Raw genomic sequence first — 19,917 nt, forward strand, 5'->3', positions numbered from 1 at the left:
CGATTACCGCGTTTGGCTACATACAGTGCGAAAAGAAAATCAACATACATACAAGGTTCTGTATGTGCGAGTGTGCGTACAGTTATACATACATACAGTACAGAAAATGGATTATCATCTGTATATTTGTATGGGGGAGTGTTAGCCCCCTCCCACGCGCGAGTTTTCTCCCAGGTCCTCCGGTTTTCTCCTCCCACATGTATAAACCCTCATTCCTGGAGTTGGTAAAACATCCCAATTTTGGATGGCAGAGCTCGGAAATGTTGACCGCCGGTTCTGGCTGCCCTCCCCGCTTGTCTAGTTTCCCGTGCCGCTGAATCACGATTTCTCTCAGAGCGAACAAAAACTGCGTGGTACAAAATCTAAATCGTTATTAATTATAAATTAATTGTAATTTTTACTGTTTTCTGTGCCCTCTCATCCAGTGCACTTTATTTATGGACCAGCAGACCCTGTGAATCCACACCCAGAATTCGTCAACCACTATCGGTGAGTATGGCATTGACGGAGCAATCCACCTTCCTCATGCTCACTTACTTGCATTATCATCCTCAGATTCCTCCGTATTGAAAAACTACAGCGTAACTTTGCCCTCTGCCGACAAACTAAACCCATTTGCAGGTTGGTGCTGTGGAACGCATTGTTCCACATCAGAATAGTTGTCACTTGTGGTGCACGAGACTAGATTACCCTTATGGTTATGGAATAGTCGAGATATGTGATGTAAAGTGCTTTTAAATATGTATCCCTGTTCTCTGTTTTGCTCTTCCCAATTTCATTTGTGCTGTCACGGGATGTACGTTTTAAACGGTTCACAACTCTTTTAGAGCAGTGCATCACCCCCCCATATGTTAAATAACCGGCCTCTGGAAGGAGACTTCTTAAAACTCTGCAAGATCTCTTTAAGTCGCCTTATTTATCCACAGATTAGGAGGTGCACGTTCCCACATTCCCTGCTCACAGATGAATCTTAATCACATGACGGCAAAACGGATGTTTTTATTATCAGAGCTGCAATTGTATGTGATGGGTGTTTCCACCACAGCATTGGAGACTGGGCTGAGACGTTCAACTTGTTAAAATTGAAAAACCTGTTTTCAATTAACGGTTGGCTGAAGCCCAGATTGATGGTCACGTTGGTGGTAATGATGACCGTGGTGGTGCTGATGCTGAGTGTGGTGTTAATGACTAACGCTGGTGTTGGAGAGCGGTAGTTTAGTGGTTAGCGCGCTGCGCTATGAACCCGGCAACCCGAGTTGGGTTCCCGCTCGCGGTCAACACCAGTGCCGATTATCTGAACCGGTCCTGGGCCTCCCCTAGGTCGACTCGGCCTTAAATTAGAACCTGGTGCGTGTAAACATCGCCACTGGGGAGACGAAGGCGATTGGGCGTGGTGCTGGCCACACCCACCCCCTCGTGTACCGTGCCGGCCTTCATAGGTTCTCGCTAACAGCACCAGTGGCTTCCTGATATCGGAAAGAAGACTGTTCTAGATGGCTGCAGAAATGCATCTGAAAGCGCACGATGCAGGTGACCGTCTTTGTTCAATGGCTCGCCAAAAGCCGCCGCTGCGAGGATGAACCGGAGTTTACACGACGGTTTATGCTCCGTGACGAGATTGGCAAGGTATTGGTGGTTGATTTGTGGCGAGCACTTTGTGTGTGTGTGTGTGTAACAAGCGCGACCTTGCAACATGTTCGAACTGCGGCCGTGTTGCGTGTAGCTCCATGCTGCCGGAGTCGACCGTGAACGTGCTGGGCGCTCACGTGGGCCACTACCCTCAGCTGGAGGACCCGCAGGCCTTCCTCAACGCGTACATCTCCTTCATCAACTCGTTCTGATCCTCGGCGACTCGTCCTGACCCGCATAGCTGGCTGGTGCCTGTGTGCGCGTGTGTGTGTGCGTGAGCGGACGTAATTAGGCGTGTAACGATGCATTAATTAATTAAAGAGCACTTATTTCACCCACAATGCATGCGTCAAATCGCACGTAATCGGGTGTTTTTGGTTTGTCTACGTCGTAAATAATGGGTTCATGCGACCCCCCCCCCCCCCCCCCCAAAACCACTACAGAAGTGGCTCTCAACCTTTTTGGCATAGTGGCCCCCCAAATCAAGACTGCTCCCAACCCCATACGTGCCCCCCCCCCCCCTTTCAGGTTATAAAGGCCACAATATTCAAAGCCTGCGTGTCCTTGCCATCAGTCAACGTGGTTTTAGTCAAGCCTGCGCCCCCATTAAAGGCTTTCGGACCCTTGGAGGGTTGTGAACTCGCGGTTTGAGAACTGCTGTACTAGAGACGCTACATTCAGCACAGCATTTAAAATATTGATTAACGATCGTGAATCTTGAATTTGAATATTTATAATTAATTTAAGTGAATCGCTACATGCCTAACAATTGTGTGTGTACGGACGTGTGAATGTATAGCGGAAGCGGTGACACATTGCTTTGTGAAAATTGTTTCCAACAATATGCAAACACTTTACGAAATGCGGTGGGTTGTGTGTATGACGTGTGTACATGTATGTGTGCATTGTGGGGAGAGGTAGTATAATGGTTATCATGCTGCACTACGAACCCAACGACCAGAGTGCGATTCCCGATTACGGCCAATACCATGTGACGATTATCTGAATCGGTCGTGGGCCTCCCATAGGTCGACTCGGCCTCAAATGAATACCTGGTGCGGTGCGTAAACATCGGCACTGGGGAGAAAGGCAGTAGGGCATGGTGCTGGCCACCCATCCCCTAGTGTGCTGTGCCGGCCTTCATAGGTGCTCGCTAACAGCACTTCCCCCAATAATCTGTTAAGGCTATACGGGGGATCTTTGGTTTTCTTTGCATTTGGCAGCATTTTAACAGTGGTTTGTGCACTGTACTACAATCCTGGATTTAATTACCAGCCATGGATAACATCAGTGGCAAATGTTAGCATAATAATCCATCCTGGCCCTAACAGCAGTAAACTCGGCCTGAAAATGAGTACCTGATGCAATGTGTCAGCTATCAGCCCTGGGTGAGACAAAGGTGGTTTGGTTTAGTGCTGGCCACACCATCTGCCCCCCTCCCCCCATCAGTCTTAATCGATGCTTGCCAACAGCATCTGCTCATACACGTGTAATAAGGTTTAATGTGGGTATGTATTCTTTGTGTGAAAATGATTGGTTGGGGTTGAGTTGTATTTGCATTTATGCTAAAATTACCAATAGGGTGGCATTCATCTCCACTGAGGGCCTTGAGCCAGTGGTACAAATTCCACATTCTTTTTGTACAGGCAAATCTCTCCCGACGACAACTTAATGAAATGTACAACCTCAAACAACACATAGCCTTTGTGTTCTCAGCTCTCCTTAACTCGAAAGTCACTTTAATTTCTTACGTTCTCATGAACAAAGCTTCAAGCTCGTGTGGTTACATCTCAAGATCCACCCCCGTGGGTAAGCAGCTGTAAGATAACCAACTTTGCTTTTCGAGATGCACCTGCCGTGAATGCAGAGTGGCACGTCCATCAGATAAAACGCACTGCGTGGCAGACTGAGAGGGAGCTATGGAAAAAAATCGACAAACATCTCTAACTGCCACTGCATTCAATGGCTGTGGCAAGGATTGCCCCTCAAGAATTGGCCCTTCTAGGCGCTGCAAATTTACACAGCTGACCTCGTGAGGCGCGAAAGAATGGTCTTCTGAGACAAACAGGCCTCGTCATCATCATCAACACTCCGATCAAATTCGGAAGAACCCCGATCGGGGTTATGAGTGGAGGGCTTTACCACAATACTGGCCTCTGCTCCCGGGATTTGGAACCCGGTTGAAGTCGACAGACAACACATTTGGGAAAGCTGCAGAAGGCAGCGTGACCCCTTTTTTAAGTGTGAGCATTTGCGTGAGTGACGCTATCTGTATCATGTAGGCAGAAGCTGTCCTGTGTGTGGGTATAAAGCATGGAATAATAAAAAATGGTGTCCATAAAGGTCTCATCCACGATTAAATAATTATTATTATTCTGGAGCGGTTTAAAACGTGCAATTGGAAATGTCGGCAGCATATTCCTTTACAAGACGTAGGGTTTTTGAAAAAGCGCAAAGCTTCAGTGATCCTGAACGTCTCGCACGCGAGAGGCATTCGAGACTATTGCACGCGAGGTGATGGTGAACACCTGGGGCTCTCGAATTTCTGACGCGGAGCGGGTTGCCAACGCTACGGTGAAAGTGTGGCACGTTTTAAGGGAGGGAGACGTGTGTTTTATAAAAAGTGCCTTCCGTATCGAAATATCTCGAGTGCTGTAGGTAATTTTTTTTGGTATTTCATTGACTTGGTTCAAGCTGCCGTGTACAATTCTGTAATCGTGACTTGGTGCCTTTTATGGATGCCCGTAGATGTTTGAGCACATGTTGTATACCTATTTGGGTTAGAACTGGACAAAAACAACCTCCGAGGGGTATTGCTCATCCAGTTTGCACGCGATTGTACTTGGCGGGGTAGGGGGGTACCTATGTGCATCTGCGGTTACGCGAAAAGAGTTGCAAAAGCCACTTGTGGCTAGTCAACGTAAGCAAAACTCTTTTCACGTAACCAGCATTGGCTCTCGCAACACCGGCACCAAACACAAGCGTTATAACCGAATTAAATTACTTTTTTAATGCTTAATACGAAATTACGTGATTTACTAAGCTCGGTGATGGCTGGTGAGCCACTCTCTGCGCTGCCCTTGCAGTTGCACACTCGGTCGCCCCACGGACTGCCCATTCCGAGGGCCCGTGTCTGCTCGTGCGAAACCTGAACTGGAATTCTTCCATAGTGTCGTAAAAAAACGTTCTAAACCACAACCAAACCACCCCGGGAAGCCGAGCAGGCCAGAGGGGCCCCGTTAGTTACCTGGGTGGGTGACCGCCATCAGCTCGTGTGTGGCCACGTGTTGTACGCGTGGGGTTTCGAGTTGGATTGAGAGGCTTATTGAGTGTTAACCCATTCATTGTGTGTATGCTGGGTTTTCCATTCCGGTATTCATTCTGGTTTCCTTCCACTTGCAAAAACACTCGTTCATGGAACTAACAAACATCTCGATGGTGTGATCCCTTTGAAAAAAAGGTCTGCCTCTGATGCTTTCCTCGATACAGACTGGGGATGGAAAATCGTATAAGGTTTTTTTAATGCAAGTATTTGTTCATCACGTTATGCAAAACCAAAGAGGTGTATTTTTCTGTGTACGGGGTATGGGGGGGAGGCATATGCGGAGACGATGTGTGACGTGTGACATTTGTAATAAACTCTTGGCAATTGACTGCCACTGCTGAGCTGTGCATTACCGTACACTTTGTTGTGCGAGACAGGAGGGGGCAGCACGGTCTCATTTCTTCGGCAGGCTGGACTGTGTGGTAGTTGAAGTGAGCGGTAATAGTGTGGCGGTTAGGGCGTTGCGCTACGCACATTGCGTGACCCGAGTTCGATTCCCGCTCGCGGCCAACGCCACCAACCATACCCACAGGACAATCGGGCAGTTTACTTCCCACAGAGCGCGACTAGTTTACCCACCCCCGAGTGAGAATAATTATGGCCCGAATCGGTCCTTCGTCAATTTTTACTTCCTGTTGCGAGTCGAATGCAAGCGCGCGTCCTCGTGTAAGTCCGTTCAATGTATTTGCAGAGTGGTATAACACAGACCGGTGCACTGGCCCAGATACATCGGTGAAGCCAAAAATCACGGGTCGCTTCACCAGCGTGGTCGACTCCGAATTGACCGTCGGGACAGATGGACACACGCGAGTGGGCAAATAGACCAACAATTGAAGGTGGACAGGAAGAGTAACAAAAAGACGAATGGGTAGAAAAAGGAACGGACAGACACCGACGAACGGAAAGATTGACGGACAGACAGGCGGAGTTGCAAAACGGATGGATGGACAGACGAACGGCGCTGCACGCGATCAGATAGATGGAAGGAGATGCAGACAGATGGAGATCCAGACTCGGATACAGATGGATGCAGATACACGGATGGAAATAAAGTCGTACGGGCGTACATACAAACAGGTGGATGAGCGCGCAGCCGGTTTGGGGCTGCGAAAGGCCAACCGGGATCAACAGTTGGCCCCCAGGCAGGGCTGCCCCCCCACGTGGTGCTGGTGGCTGCCAGGCTGCGTGTGTATGGGACACACGAGCGGCTTCACGCGGCCCGGGGCCCACGCTGGGGCCGCGGCCTCGGGGTGGCCGGGACGACGCTCGTGCCGGGCAGCACCGTCGCCCGCCCCCTCGCGTCCACACGTCCTGCCGGGGGTCGGCAGCAGTGGTCACTTTGTTAAGGACATTTGCGGGCAAAATGTTCTTCCCAACAGCGTGTTTTATACAGGGTGCTTAAAAAAATGTTAACACTTATATGGGACTATCATTTTATTGGAAAACGAATGGATAACATGGTAACAAATGTATGTTAATAGCTTCAAAAAGTCACCCTGTATATGCATGTGTGTATGCATGTGTTGTGATAAACCTTGACGATGATTGGGTGAAAACAATCAAGCATTGTTATGACTACGACCAACCACCGAAGACAGATGCGTGATTGACTGAGACGAGACAAAGTCTAACGAGTCTCAGTGAAGATGCTCTTCCATTCCGATGTTAGGATACTGCTGGATAAATGCGCTTTTAAATCATCTCGATTGAAAACTCATTTCTTTAAAACTGCTTTTTGTGCATAATCACCAATTGCCGTGGCGTCTGTCCCCTCCGTCGTAGTCCCCGCTGCGCTGGCACGCGCGCACCCCGGCCAGCGCCCCGGCTAGCGCCGCCGCCAGCGCCGCCGCCAGCGCCGCCGCCAGCGAGCTGCACGCCATGCCGTGCAGCAGCGGACGGAGCCTGTCGCTGAAGGAGTCTTGCGGAGGGCGCGGCGGCGGCCTCCTCACCGTGTACACCAGCTCGCCGCGTTCTGCGGGGATGTCGCGCGACGGTGTCACGCCAAATGTCACCCCACGATGTCACGCAACGATGCCATGCCATGCCATGTCACCCCACGATGTTACGCCACGATGTCACCCCACGGTGTCACCCTGTAGTTGTCACCCCACAATGTCACCCCATGATGTCACCCCACGATGTCACCCCATGATGTCACCCCACGATATGACCCCACGATGTCACCCCACGATGTCATGCCATGATGTCACCCCACGATGTCACCCCATGATGTCACCCCACGATATGACCCCACGATGTCACCCCACGATGTCACGCAACGATGTCAAGCCACCGGTGTTTTATGCACGATGGTAGTCGCCCTTCCGGGAGCTTAACCAGGTTCAAGTTTGCTGAGCTTTTCAATCATCTGACAATGTCTGCCACATTCTGTTTGATTTGGCCATAGGCCTCTGAGTGCGGCATTTTAAGTTACACGTGAGAAAACATTATTACTGCACATTAACATTTGGTAATCCACTCGATGGCGTCAGCCATTGCTTAGGGTGTAGTGTTCGCCTGTCCTCTATGAGAGTAGGTAATGAAAACTAATGTATAAGAAATACACATTGAAAAGAAATGAAATCTAATTATCGTGGATAATTGAGATGGGCGGGACACGTTAACAAGAAGGGATGTTGGACGATGGTCAAGACTAAAAGCGGTGGCTAGGAGATGTCAACTCCCGTGCCTGGTGTACAGGAGGTCGTGGGTTCCATTCCGACCCTGACGATGCCTGTTGAATATTGGGAGTTTGCGTGTTTCTCTCTCTCATCATCAGCACGGTGGCTAGGAGATGTCAACTCCCGTGCCTGGTGTACAGGAGGTCGTGGGTTCCATTCCGACCCTGACGATGCCTGTTGAATATTGGGTGTTTGCGTGTTTCTCTCTCATCATCAGCACGGTGGCTAGGATATGTCAACTACCTCGCCTGGTATACAGGAGGTCGTGGGTTCCATTCCGACCCTGATGCCTGCTGTATATTTGGAGTTTGCATGTTCTCCCCGTGGTCGCATGGATTTATCCCCGGGTCCTCTAGTTTTTCCCCTCCACATTTAGAATCAACGTGCATTTAGAGTTTTTGGCTGCTATAAATGTCCACTTGATAAGCCACATCGTTGAGCTATCATTTGTGACCACGTCGCTTCTAAAAAGCGAAATATCTCTGTGGGCCTCACCTGGTAAAATAAAAAATAGTTTAGTTTTAGTTTATAAACGCGTCCGAGAAGACGTGAATTGGGGAGATGGAGCGATGAGTTCAGCTGGTGTGCAGGCGTTGGATGGAATTGTTGCATCGCATGATCGTGAAGGGGTGGAGGCAGCCACTTGGGGACAGCCTTCACCCAGCAGTGGATTGATCGCGGCCGAAGATGATGAAGATGACGACGCGAGATGGCCTCCCGTGACTGCGAGCACGGTTCCCATGCGCGACCGTCGCTGTGACAACCACGAGGGGGGTGTGGGGGGGACGTTGCCACCTGCAGCCTCGCGTCGCAGCCTCAGAAGCCCCTTCGCCTTGATCCCCAGGTCCTCGACCTTCATGCTGGCCTTCTGCAGGTTCTGCTTGTAGTTAAGCACCACCTTGTCGAAGGCCAGTACCTTGTCCTGCCCAATGTTCTTCAGCAGCTCTGCTCAGCCAGCGAATGAACAACGGCGACAAGCGGCGGTGCGACAAAACAAACCAAGCTGGCACGCGGGACCCATCAATTATCAGGGGAGCTCCCGCACTGTTGGGGGGTTCGATTGTGCAGGCAGAGAGGGATGCGCTCGTGAAAGAAAACAATAACAATAGACAAACGCGCGCGCAAATGGGCGCTCCCCTCGGACGGACCTCGTTCCACGTGTAGTGACATAGACTCGGTCACGTGGCAGCACAGCGCTGCCTGCTGGCAGGGAAGGGGATCTGCAGCTCGCAGCAGCCAGAGAACCGCTGAACCTCGTATATTTATACCTGACGACGATTGCTTGTGTTGTGATCGAAACGTAATTTATTATAAATTTTTTCTACCTACGTGACTTTACCGAAAGAACCAAAGAGTATGGATTCCTGCAGTCACGAAAACTTCAAAACAAGATAGAGTGCCTCCTACTCTTAGTGTCTCTGAGTCAGTCGCTACACTACGAATTCGAACGCTCGCGAGCGCACGCCGCCGATCTGCGGCGCCGTGTCACCGTCCCCACAAAGATGCGACGTGGACATTTTATGTTTACATCAAGGCCGCTTAGCACAGGGCCCAAAACTCCCGAGAGGGCCTGCGACAAACAGCACCGTTACAGTTGTAATAGATAAGAGTGGAACGCGCTATTGTGAGAATTTGAGGAAAAGTGACGATGGGAGGGAATTCCAAAGTGGAGCAGTGGAGGGGTTGAAGCAGACAGAGAAGTGTGTGTGTACGCATGTTGAACTTCTTTCGCACCGTACGTAGCCAACCGTGCGAATCGGAAGTGCGGGGGAAGGACAACAAACTCAACAGAAAAAGCAGTTCTAAAGAAATGAGTTTTAAATGTAGATGATGATTTAAAAGTCGATAGCTCCCAGTGGCGTCCTAATATCGGATGGAAGAGCATTCCAGACGGCTGCAGAAGCTTATCTGAAAGCGCGCGATGCGGTGACCGCCTTTGCAAAAGTGTTGTGACCTGCAGTGTGGTGGGGTGGGTGAGTGTGTAAGTGAGGAGGTAAGGTGAGTGAGTGAGTGTTTTGCGATCGAAACGTCGTTATATTTGTATTTGTTCTTATTTTTCTATCTACGTGGCTTTTCCGAAAGACCCAAAGAATATGAATTCCTGCGGTCACAAAAGCTTTAAGTCAAGATCTGCACTATGATGGTTGAACAGTCAGGATGAGACAAAACAGTCCATCTCGATCAGCAGGTCCCTCACCATGAGTGGAGGATACGAATGAAGTTCATTGGAACGGTGACCATGGTAACAATGATGGAAGAGTGCATTAATGTAGATAAATTCCAGCTCTAAGAAGTACAATTCTCGGTTTTAGTGTCATGCGATTAACAGTTCTCCCTGCAGCGTGATGGGAGAGTAAGTGCTGTCCCCCAAGTGTCTGTGGCAGAGGTCACTGGAATGGAGCTCAGAAGCAGCTCTGTGATATCCCTTCCACGGGCTGTTCCCCAACACGGAGGGTCGCACCGCTCCAGGAGAGACCTGACGGATTGTTCCTCTTCTAACGAGACACCGCCAGCACCGTCGGGCGGGGAGGGCGGGGGGAGACGAAAACAATCAGGGGCGAGGAAGCCACTCGTGCCACTCACGGCGCCTGGGTTGCCGCGTGGAGCGAGGGGAGGGAGGGGGGAGGAAGGGGAGGTCGTGCCTATGCAGAGGTCGTGCCGCCCCACGTCACGCAGCGCCGATGACACCATCACCGTGCTCGCCTCCTCCTTGTGCTTCTCCCACCACTCAAAGAGGCGCAGGGGGCACGGCCGCTCGTCACCTGCACGACGGAGCGAGCGGCAGAGCGAGCGGGTTGGTAGCGGTTAGCGTAGTGGTTAGCGCGTTGAGCGAGTGAGTGAGCAAGTGGATGTGTGAGTGGGTCAGTGAGTGTAGGCGAGTTGGTGGGTTGGGTAGCCAGTGGTTGGATTGACATGTTGGTGAGTGGGTGACCGAGTGAATGAGTAGGCGAGCGAACAAGTGACTGGGTGGGTGAAGGGGCGGATGAGTGAGTGGATGTGTGAGTGAGCAGGTTGCTTTGGTGGGTTGGGTCGTCAGTCGTCGGATTGGTGGAGTTGGAGAGTCGGTGAGTGGGTGGCCGAGCGAACGTGTGGCGCTCTGCGACGTTTACGAACTGCGCCCCCCCCCCACCACCAAATCGTCTGGAGCTCTGGCCGCCGTCGCGTACCCGTCTCGAGCTGGGGCTCCTCCAAGCTCGGGCGCTTCCCCTCCAGGCGCTTGTCCAGTGCCCACAGCAGGTAGCGGCACTCGCTGTCCGGCAGCACCTCGCCCAGACGCACCACCTGGTGTGGACCGATGTCGTCCTTCACTGCGCACGGAGACACGAGAGGCAGAGAGACACGAGAGACTAAAAACACATTCATCCAGAATGAGTTGGTGGTGCAATGACGGGTGGGGGGGGAGGGCGATTTTAATATTGCCGCCTTATCGATGTTTCCAAAACCCCTTGTCGAGAAAAAAAAACTGAGGAATCCTAGACATTGGAGCCGGAAACTGCCAAGCACCTGGGTTGAAATCCAGGTTTTCATTTTCGACCGCCCACGTGCAAACCCGACACCTCCGGCTTCTCGCTGCGGGCGCCGATTGACTGCACCACGATTCGTCTTCTCGAGTGGTGGGCCGGCCGCGGCTCGGGGAGGTCGGAGACACTGAGCAGGCGCCATCGGGCTCACACCCTTGGTCAACGCGTGTCTCTCTCTCTCTGTGTGTGTGTCCTTCTCGGGGTGGGGGTTCGATAATGACCGTGTTAGAGCAAATAAGCCTGCACCGCAGAGATCTTGGACTCAAATCGTGCGCGTGGGCGCCGGATTTTTTCTCTTTCTCTCTCTGGGTGCTCAGAATAGCCATCTCAGAGCCACTAAAACAACGCTGCAGCATTTCTGGGTTCACATCCAGGCCAATCACTATTCAACGATGTAGTGCAGTGCGCAAGAGCACAATTAGCACACCAAAACCTCGACACTTTCGTCAACAACACGATGGCAGAATGGGGGCAGGGGGGGGGGGGCAGGGGGGGGCAGGGGGGGCAGGGGGGGCCTTCTAAAATTAATTTCTGCATCGCCCCCCCCTGCCCCGAGGGCCATCACCACCACGCACCCGTGACCCTCCACACCGGGGCTCCCACCCACGCCACGAGACCCCCTCCCATCCCACTCCCCCCACGTCCCCTCCACCCCGCTCCGCCGGACGCAGCGATCGCCGGGCGGCTCTCCAACCCCCGTGCGACAAACGAGCAGGATTATCTCTCCGCACGTGTTCCCCCCCCTCCTCCTCCCCATGAAATCCCAAGTTGATGCTAAAAGCCGCTTCGGGCCGCGAGCTCATCTTGCCCTGAAGACGACGCGTCCTGGACACGCGTGCTGGACAGAGGGCGCAAGCTGCTCAATGCCGGACAGGGTTGGAATCTCGCCCAAACTGAGTTGACTTTCGTCGCAGTCATTGATAGGCTGCTAAGCTGCGACCGTGAATTCTCACCGCACAGGGCGGCTGCCCGGATTTGAACAAAGGAATCTCAGCGGTGCGAGCTCGGCGATCTTGACATCTGGTTGGCTACGTACGGCGCGAAAGAAGTTCGGCCGCACGTACGCACAACCCTAACCCGGCCACCTCAAAAGAATGGACTGCTCGAATCAAACCAAGACCCCGAATCGCAAAATTCCATTGAATAGTCGTCGTACCGCGAGCAGCTAATGTTCATTAATGCGCGGGCAGACGAAACCATTAATTAATGGCACACACAACCTCCGGTCATATGAAGTCCGGTAACATCAACTTCAATGAATGCGCAGGCTATATTCGGGACTCTCTCATTAAAACAATTATTTACAGAATTAAACGTAGGAAAATAGCACGTGCGCATTTGCCAGAGTATGGCAGAATCCGACACGGACAGGAAACGTGGCATTGCGCAGGGCATTCAGAACACACTTGGAGCGCGTGTGCGCTCATGTTCCAAATTAATAATCACATTGGACAGAAAGTAAAAAAGAACGGATGGTATAATACAAATAGTAACATGTCGTACGTAAACTTCTATCGCACTTTGCTATCGTTGTAAGGCTGAGTTGACCTACAAACCGGCCAGCCGCTGCTGTGGTAGAGCTACTTGAATGACAATCAGGAATTGAGATTGTTGACAATAGCACTTCTTGGATGTATGCTGAACTTCTTTCGCGCCGTACGTGGCCAAGCGTGCTAATCTTAGTGGGAAGTGCACAGTGTCCCCTGCTCCATAAAACTGTGCCATGCCCACCATTGGCTCGGGTCCACAGCGGATGTGGGTGCCACAGGTACTCATTTGAGGTGGGGAAATGTGTACGACGTTTCCCTTGAGCCCACGTCACGTGGTTTGTAGTGCAACTCGTCCCACTAACGGAGCTACCATCAGTCACCGGGTTTACAATTCATTACAAGTAACATGACTCACTCATTAACATAATACATATACTCTGACTCACTGTGACCAAAATGCATTTACTTAAAACCAGAACTAATGACGTGTAAATTAATTTGCTTTCTCCTGGTATTAAGTGGGTTCCATTATTTGCGTATTTTTTTCTCCAAATTATATTTCAATTGCTCATGACCAAATCACCTGGAACGCGTCCATTTTCATCACATCTCGGAGGCTGGATGACGCCAAAATTGTCATCGGCTCTGGGGATACATTGTGAGCAGCAGAGAGCAGTGCAGTAACAACCAAAACTCCATCGTTGTAATGTACTTCTATGCTCACTCGTCTCGGGGTTGTTTAACAATAACAACAGACAAAGCTGTAACTTGGTTTTTTGTAATCAATTCCGGCGGGATGCGATCGACGAGTGAACGGATGATGCGTGAACGTACAAACGGCACGGCGGCCCAAGTCGCCACGTGGTTACGCCACGTCCCTTCTTACATCTGCGTGTCCTGTTTATGCACGTACGTTGAACTTCTTCCGCTCCGTGCGTAGCCAACCGTGCAAATCGGAGGGGCGGGGGAAGGACAACAAGCTAAACACCTGGGTCGTGACGGGAGCGCGTTACTCCACTCGCTGCGGAGGTGCGTGGGTTCCAACCCAGCGGCCGACACTCATTACTTTATACGCTTTGGTTCTTTGGGTAAAGCCACGTAGGTAGAAAACGACGTTTCGATCGCAATAACAAGCGACCGTCTTCAGGTTGCGATCGAAACGTCGTGATCTATTATTTTTTCGACCTACGTGACTTTACCGAAAGAACCAAAGAGTATGGATTCCTGCAGTCACGAAAGCTTCAAATCAAGACTGATTATTTTAGTCCTGCGGACGTAAAAAAACCTCAATAATGCCGAGTGTTCTCCGCTTCGCAGCGGACGTTAAAGATCGCGTGACGCCGCTCACGAGAGCAGGCCATCGTGTACCCGTGTCAGGGTCCAAATTTGGCAATTTCTAGAAATTACACCGCAAATTCCTCGGTTGTGGTTATACACGCAGCAATCACCGCCCCGTACTACGAGCAGACTAATGCCCCCGGACACTCTTGCAAATGAGACTCATCCTGACCTCTAGAGTTGTCACCCGGTTCAACAAAATGAGCTTGAAACTTCAATTAAAGGGACATTTCCCAAAGCCTGCCCGCAATTAGGGGGCAATGACGTGGCCGCTTTGTAGGGTGCAAAAATAAATAAAAAGAAAACGAAAATACGCCATCCGGGCTGACCTTTCACTTACAAACACTCCTAAGTGCCACGAATTGTCGAAAGGTCACATTTTCCATTAAGGCCCCATTAAAGCGACCAGCGCGGGGCCAGTGAGAAGTTGCCCATGGATGAGATCAGTGCACAGACTACAGACACATTGCCCTTTACATCCTCAATCGGACATACCGAATCATTATCTATCCTGTACCCGAGAGAGGTGGTCTTCTTTGCGGTGGGGAAATACACTCGGGAACGCCGGGAGAGATGAACGAGCTGATCGATAAGCTGCCATCTATCCACTGCTGGACGAAGGCCCTCTTCCCCATGCAGCGTCAACACCTTCCCTCGTGGTGCCGAGGTGCCGCAATTCATCTCGATCCTGCGCACGATTTGACCCCACTGGCTCCTTTTCTCCGCAGGTGGCCATCATCCTGGGCACATTTTCTCCTTTTGGATGCCATTTCATCACCAGTCCTGCCCACCGGCAATGATCCCTTCTCCGCTACCACGCATTCTGTTCAAGCCCACTGACATACCTCAAGAGTTCACATGTCTACAAATTGCATTTGTTCCCTGATCTCTGAGTTCCTATTTCTGTCTTTCGGTGTAATCCCACGCACGCAACTTTTAGATCCATATTTTGTCAGGAGCCCATGCCAAAACTCCACATGGCTGGCCATCGAACAAAGACGGTCACTGCATCGCACCCGTTCGCATGCGCTTCTGCGGCCGTCTGGAACGCTCTTCTTTCCGATATTAGGAAGCCACTGGAGCTATGCACTTTTAAATCATCTCGATTGAAAACTAATTTCTTTAGAACTGCATTTTGTGTTTAGTGTGTTGTCCTTCCCTCGCACCTCCGATTATAATCACGGTTGGCTCCGTACGGTGGGGTGAAATAAGTTCAACATACATACGTACGTACATACGTGTCATAACTGGCAAGATGCACAGATTGAAATTTACTTTTATAGGCACACTGTGAGCTGATTCTTCAACATCAAACTCCGTTAAAAAAAGACACCAAACTGCTTTTCTTTACCTTACTTGATCATTCTTGATTTGAAGCTTTCGTGACTGCAGGAATCCATACTCTTTGGTTCTTTCGGTAAAGTCACGTAGGTAGAAAAAAATAAAATCGCAACGTGTCGGGCGCAACACAAGCGTCCGTCATCTGATAACGGACGCTTGGGTTGCGCCCGAAACGTCGCGATTTATTTGATGTTTTACTTAATAATTTGTATCCTGATCCACTTTGCAATAATTTCCACACTTATACTGAAACTATATTCAGACTATAAACACATTGGACGGCGTCCATGACTTGTCGCTTATTTTGACTCAAATCGTATTCGCCGCATCCTAAATGCACCGATTGGCCAGAGCATAACGCGCACCGACAAACGAGAGTTGGTGGATGACACAAACGCGTGACACTCCCTGCCTCCCCGTGGGCATCGCCATCGTTTGGCTTTCCAGGCTACAATGGCAGCACAGCAAGTGGATGAGTTTCCATCTGTACGGAGGCTGAGTATTCACCTCCCCCCCCCCCCCCTCGCAAGCATGGCGAGGGTTTCTCCGTCTTCCTTCGCCATGCATAAACACTCGTGGACGGAGTTTGCCAAACATCCAAATATAGAACCACAGAGCTTGGGGAATAGTGGGCGCTGGCTCTGGGTTGCCTTCCCCCGCTTGGCTGCGCTTTCACGTGCCTCTGAATCATCCCCTCGCTCCCTGAATCGTTCTCTCTCACTCTCGGAATCATTCCATTTCACTCCCTGAATCATTCTCTCTCACTCCCTGAATCATTCTGTCTGACTCTCTGAATCATTCTCCCACTATCTGAATCATTCTCTCTCACTCTGAATCATTCTCTCTCACTCTGAATCATTCTCCCTCACTCCCTGAATCATTCTCTCTCACTCTGAATCATTCGCTTTCACTCCGAATCATTCCCTCGCTCCCTGAATCATTCTCTCTCACTCTGAATCATTCTGTCACTCTCTGTATCGTTCTCTTTCACTCTCCGAGTCATTATCTCCCTCTATGAGAGTGAACAAATACTGTGCACGTTACAAATGCTAAAGGAGTCATTTCTTATCGTTAGAACTTTTTTAATAAGTACAGTACGTATACACATTTATCCAGCCTACTGATTTTGCACGCAACTTTTATCCTTATCGACCACACTTATTCAGGGAGAAAATCGTAAGAAATCCAATAAATGACACCTCACAGGCCAGACCCAAGTGTTATAGGTTAACACTTGAGGTGGAACGAGTCATACATTTATATCGATTCTTGAGGCCGCCATACACACGTGGAATGATGCGTAAGAATCAATATCACGGATTTGCATGTTGCGTTGCATCGACACTTGCGTTCATATTCCTACAGACACACCACTCACACTCACTCATAGACCAACAGACACAAATCCCCGTATCGCTCAACAGACTGCTGCGACAAGTGCTGATAGCAAGCACCTACAACAACATACACTGGCACACAGATACGCACATACACACAGACGCCACACAACAAACACACCCTAACACATAACAACAACATCAACCGCCATTCGCCACTAAGTGGTCCGTGGCGTCCCCACGGCGCTCGTGCCAGGCTAGGTGCACTCTGATGCTGCCACGTGAAGTGTCGAAGGCTCGCAGTCAGCTCACGGAAGAGACCCTGCAGGTGCCACGGGTTAACAGAGACGACTAATGTCACGTGTGCACCACGTGGCTCCCGACTGTGCGCACCTGCTGCGCTTTAAATACTCAGCAGCAGCAATTAATCAGATAATTAGCAAGCAGGCATCGATCAGCCCACCATTGTATCTGCACCAGATTGAAATCATTTCCGTTACAGCCATGGACAGCTTAACGAACTACGTGGGGGGGGGGGGCGATGTTAAATCGTAGTGTGTGGGCAAGAGGACCTCATATTCTTAGGTTTTTTCGGTAAAGTCACGTAGGTAAAAAAAATAAAAATGTATCAAAGTAAAATAAAATAAAAATCACGACATTTCGGAGGCAACACAAGCTTCCGTCTTCAGGTGGAACTGTTACAGCACGATAGCTGTATCAAGTGATATATCAAGCTTGTGTTGCCTCCGAAACGTCGTGATTTTTATTTTATTTTACTTTTATTATTTTTTTATTTTTTACCTACGTGACTTTACCGAAAAAATTTAAGAATATGAATCCTTGCAGTCACGAAAGCTTCAAATCTAGAAGAGGACCTCACTTCCCTTTCGCACTTGAAGATGAACTGGGGACGTCTCTGACTCCCGGACATCGTAGCTTTTACCCGGACCTGCCCACCATCAGGAATGGCCCTTGATGATTAATAGCGGAGGGGTCCAGGGACCCTGAAAGCACGAAAAATAACCCAGAGCCCTGGCCGACTGAGGGCAGGAGATCAAGAGGATGGCAGAAGGCGAGGGCAGGGGACCCCATGTGAGTGGGACAAGCGCGTGGAAGAAGGAGACGTCTTACAATTACAAATCCTTAATAGCGGAAACACATACTAATTAAATGATTACTAATCGATTGTATAATTACAATACCCCCCCCCTCCTCCGCCTCTGATCTCTGCACCTGATGGGTTCAGTGACGGCGTCGTCCTGCTGCGTCATTACGACCTGCAACGTCTTACAGTCCGGGGAACACACGGGGCACATTGCAGACGTCTTCACGAGATCGTGCACAATCACACGTGGTATATACAATGCTTTGATTACGTGTGTAGTATAACGTCTGGGCCAACGCAGACCCCCAAATGGACTATAACGACCCACGCCAAACGTCGGCATAACGTTGGAAAGTTTGCCGGATTAATAACCTAAAAAAGACAAAATATCCACCGTATAGCCTTAAACAGACTGTTGGGGCAAGTGCTGTTAGCGAGTAGCACCTGTGAAGTCCGGCACGGCACATGAGGGGCTGGGTGGTCAGCACCACACCCGGCCGCCTTTGTCTCCCCAGTGGCGATGTTGGCACAAGCGCACCAGGTACTCATTTGAGGCTGAGTCGACCCTAAGCCGCCCCACACACACAGCTCACGCACCGCATGTATCTGGGGTCAGTTTAACATGTAGGCTTTCGCGAAGAATATTATTCATAATCAACGTTTTTGGGTTTAGATCGCGTTATTTATAAATGTGTCGTAACCCTCCACCACCCGACACGCCCAATCAGTAAAAAAGTGTCACGTTGACAAAAGACAAATAGTTCACTGCTTTAGCCCACCGCTGTGTTGAAGCGTGAAACCACAACATTTACAATTTTTGAGTACGACGTTTCGCTGGTAATTGCATCCAGCATCATCGGGCAATTCGCCAGAATGGGGGCAACTCACCTTCCCCAGCAACGAGGACGAACGTCACGGCCAGCCAGGCACAGGCTGCCGTGGCCACGAGCCTCCCCCGTCCGCCCATCGCCTCCAAACCGACGAGCGCCTCCAAACCACCGCGGACGTTGCGAAAGTGTCGGTTGGAGTCCGGTGCCAGGGCCGGTGGTTGGTGGGGGGGCGGGGGGGGTCACGTGTGGGGTGATGACCCCTCCCAGGGACCCCCCTCCCCTCTCCCAGACGGCCCATACCCTTGCAGGCTACATGTTCCAATGTACTTGAGAAACGTTCGACCCCCCGAGGCTCCAATGGGGGGGGGGGGGGTCATTCTGACCGTGCGACACCGGGCACCTTGCGAGATTGAATGTGATCGGTTTGCAACCGTTCACTTGTGAGCTACGGTTCATCAGCACCGCGACGGGGAGTGGTAAACTTCAATGGGGGGTTGTTAGCCTACCACCCTCCCCCACCCCAGCGTCCCTTGGGGGTGCTACACGAACCCAGCGGGCAGAGAGACCAGCCTCGTGCTGCGGGAGGGTTCACGGGGCTGGCGACGCGAGGCAAAGTTGCGCCTGATGAGAGAAGTTCGCTTCCTCCAGAGGCCGGTGACCGGCACGAGCGGCCCGGATTAGTGCTGTCGTCTCTGCTGAGTGCCTCGTGTCTGCTCGTACGCAGTGCCGGGTGATCCTAGTAGCAAAAGTAGCTACACCTGTAGTCGCTACACATGTAGTAGCTAATACACATGTAGTACATGTGTAGCTACTACACATGTAATTACTACACATGTAGTAGCTACACATGTAGTAGCTACACATGTAGTATCTACATATGTCGTAGCTACACATGTAGTAGTTACGGGCCCCGCACTTTCAAGGGCCCCGCGCTTAATGCTTTCAAACTATCAACTCCGGTTCAGTCATTCTGCACTTGCTCTATTACTATAGTACTATACCGCCTTCAACTTTTACGAACGACTGGGTGTTTAAGGTTAGCGATTTGTCATATTATCTGGCTCTATAGCAAATGAAAAAATACAATTACTTTCCTATGCAAGTAAAAAATGTATGTGTTTTAATATTTATGTTTATTTATTCATTTAGAGCCCCTTTATAAAATATGCTACAGGCCCCACAATAGCTTCATCCGGCACTGCTGGTGTTGGATCCCGACTCTGACGCCTGTTGTGTATTTGGAGTTTGCGGTGTCTCTCGCCCCGTGGTCGCGCGAACTTTTTTCGGGGGATCCTCCGGTTTTCCTCCCCCACATTTAGA

At 50.6% G+C, this 19,917-nt stretch overlaps 2 protein-coding genes across 2 annotated transcripts in view; one reads left to right on the forward strand and one right to left on the reverse strand.

Annotated features, from left to right (window-relative positions):
- Window positions 1–5,295, forward strand: part of MEST (mesoderm specific transcript) — a 20,279-nt gene extending 14,984 nt beyond the window's left edge. Inside the window, exons 11-12 of the mRNA XM_061574429.1 lie at window positions 426–489; window positions 1,724–5,295. Coding sequence (XP_061430413.1) covers window positions 426–489; window positions 1,724–1,841 — 182 coding nt within the window. The 3' untranslated portion in view covers window positions 1,842–5,295. The remainder of the gene's footprint in view (window positions 1–425; window positions 490–1,723) is intronic.
- LOC133356769 (uncharacterized) lies at window positions 5,134–18,793 on the reverse strand. Its single transcript, XM_061574435.1, has 6 exons — window positions 18,656–18,793; window positions 10,803–10,943; window positions 10,278–10,397; window positions 8,431–8,580; window positions 6,704–6,926; window positions 5,134–6,265 (listed from the first exon to the last, which is right to left on the reverse strand). The coding sequence occupies exons 1-6, from the start codon at window positions 18,732–18,734 to the stop codon at window positions 6,079–6,081; spliced, it is 900 nt and encodes a 299-aa protein (XP_061430419.1). The 5' UTR covers window positions 18,735–18,793; the 3' UTR covers window positions 5,134–6,078.
- Between the last annotated feature and the right edge of the window lie 1,124 nt (window positions 18,794–19,917).

This window comes from Lethenteron reissneri, chromosome 55 (genome assembly GCF_015708825.2).
Source record: "Lethenteron reissneri isolate LAM-NWPU_2019-01 chromosome 55, ASM1570882v1, whole genome shotgun sequence".
In the NCBI taxonomy this organism is placed as follows: Eukaryota; Metazoa; Chordata; class Hyperoartia; order Petromyzontiformes; family Petromyzontidae; genus Lethenteron; species Lethenteron reissneri.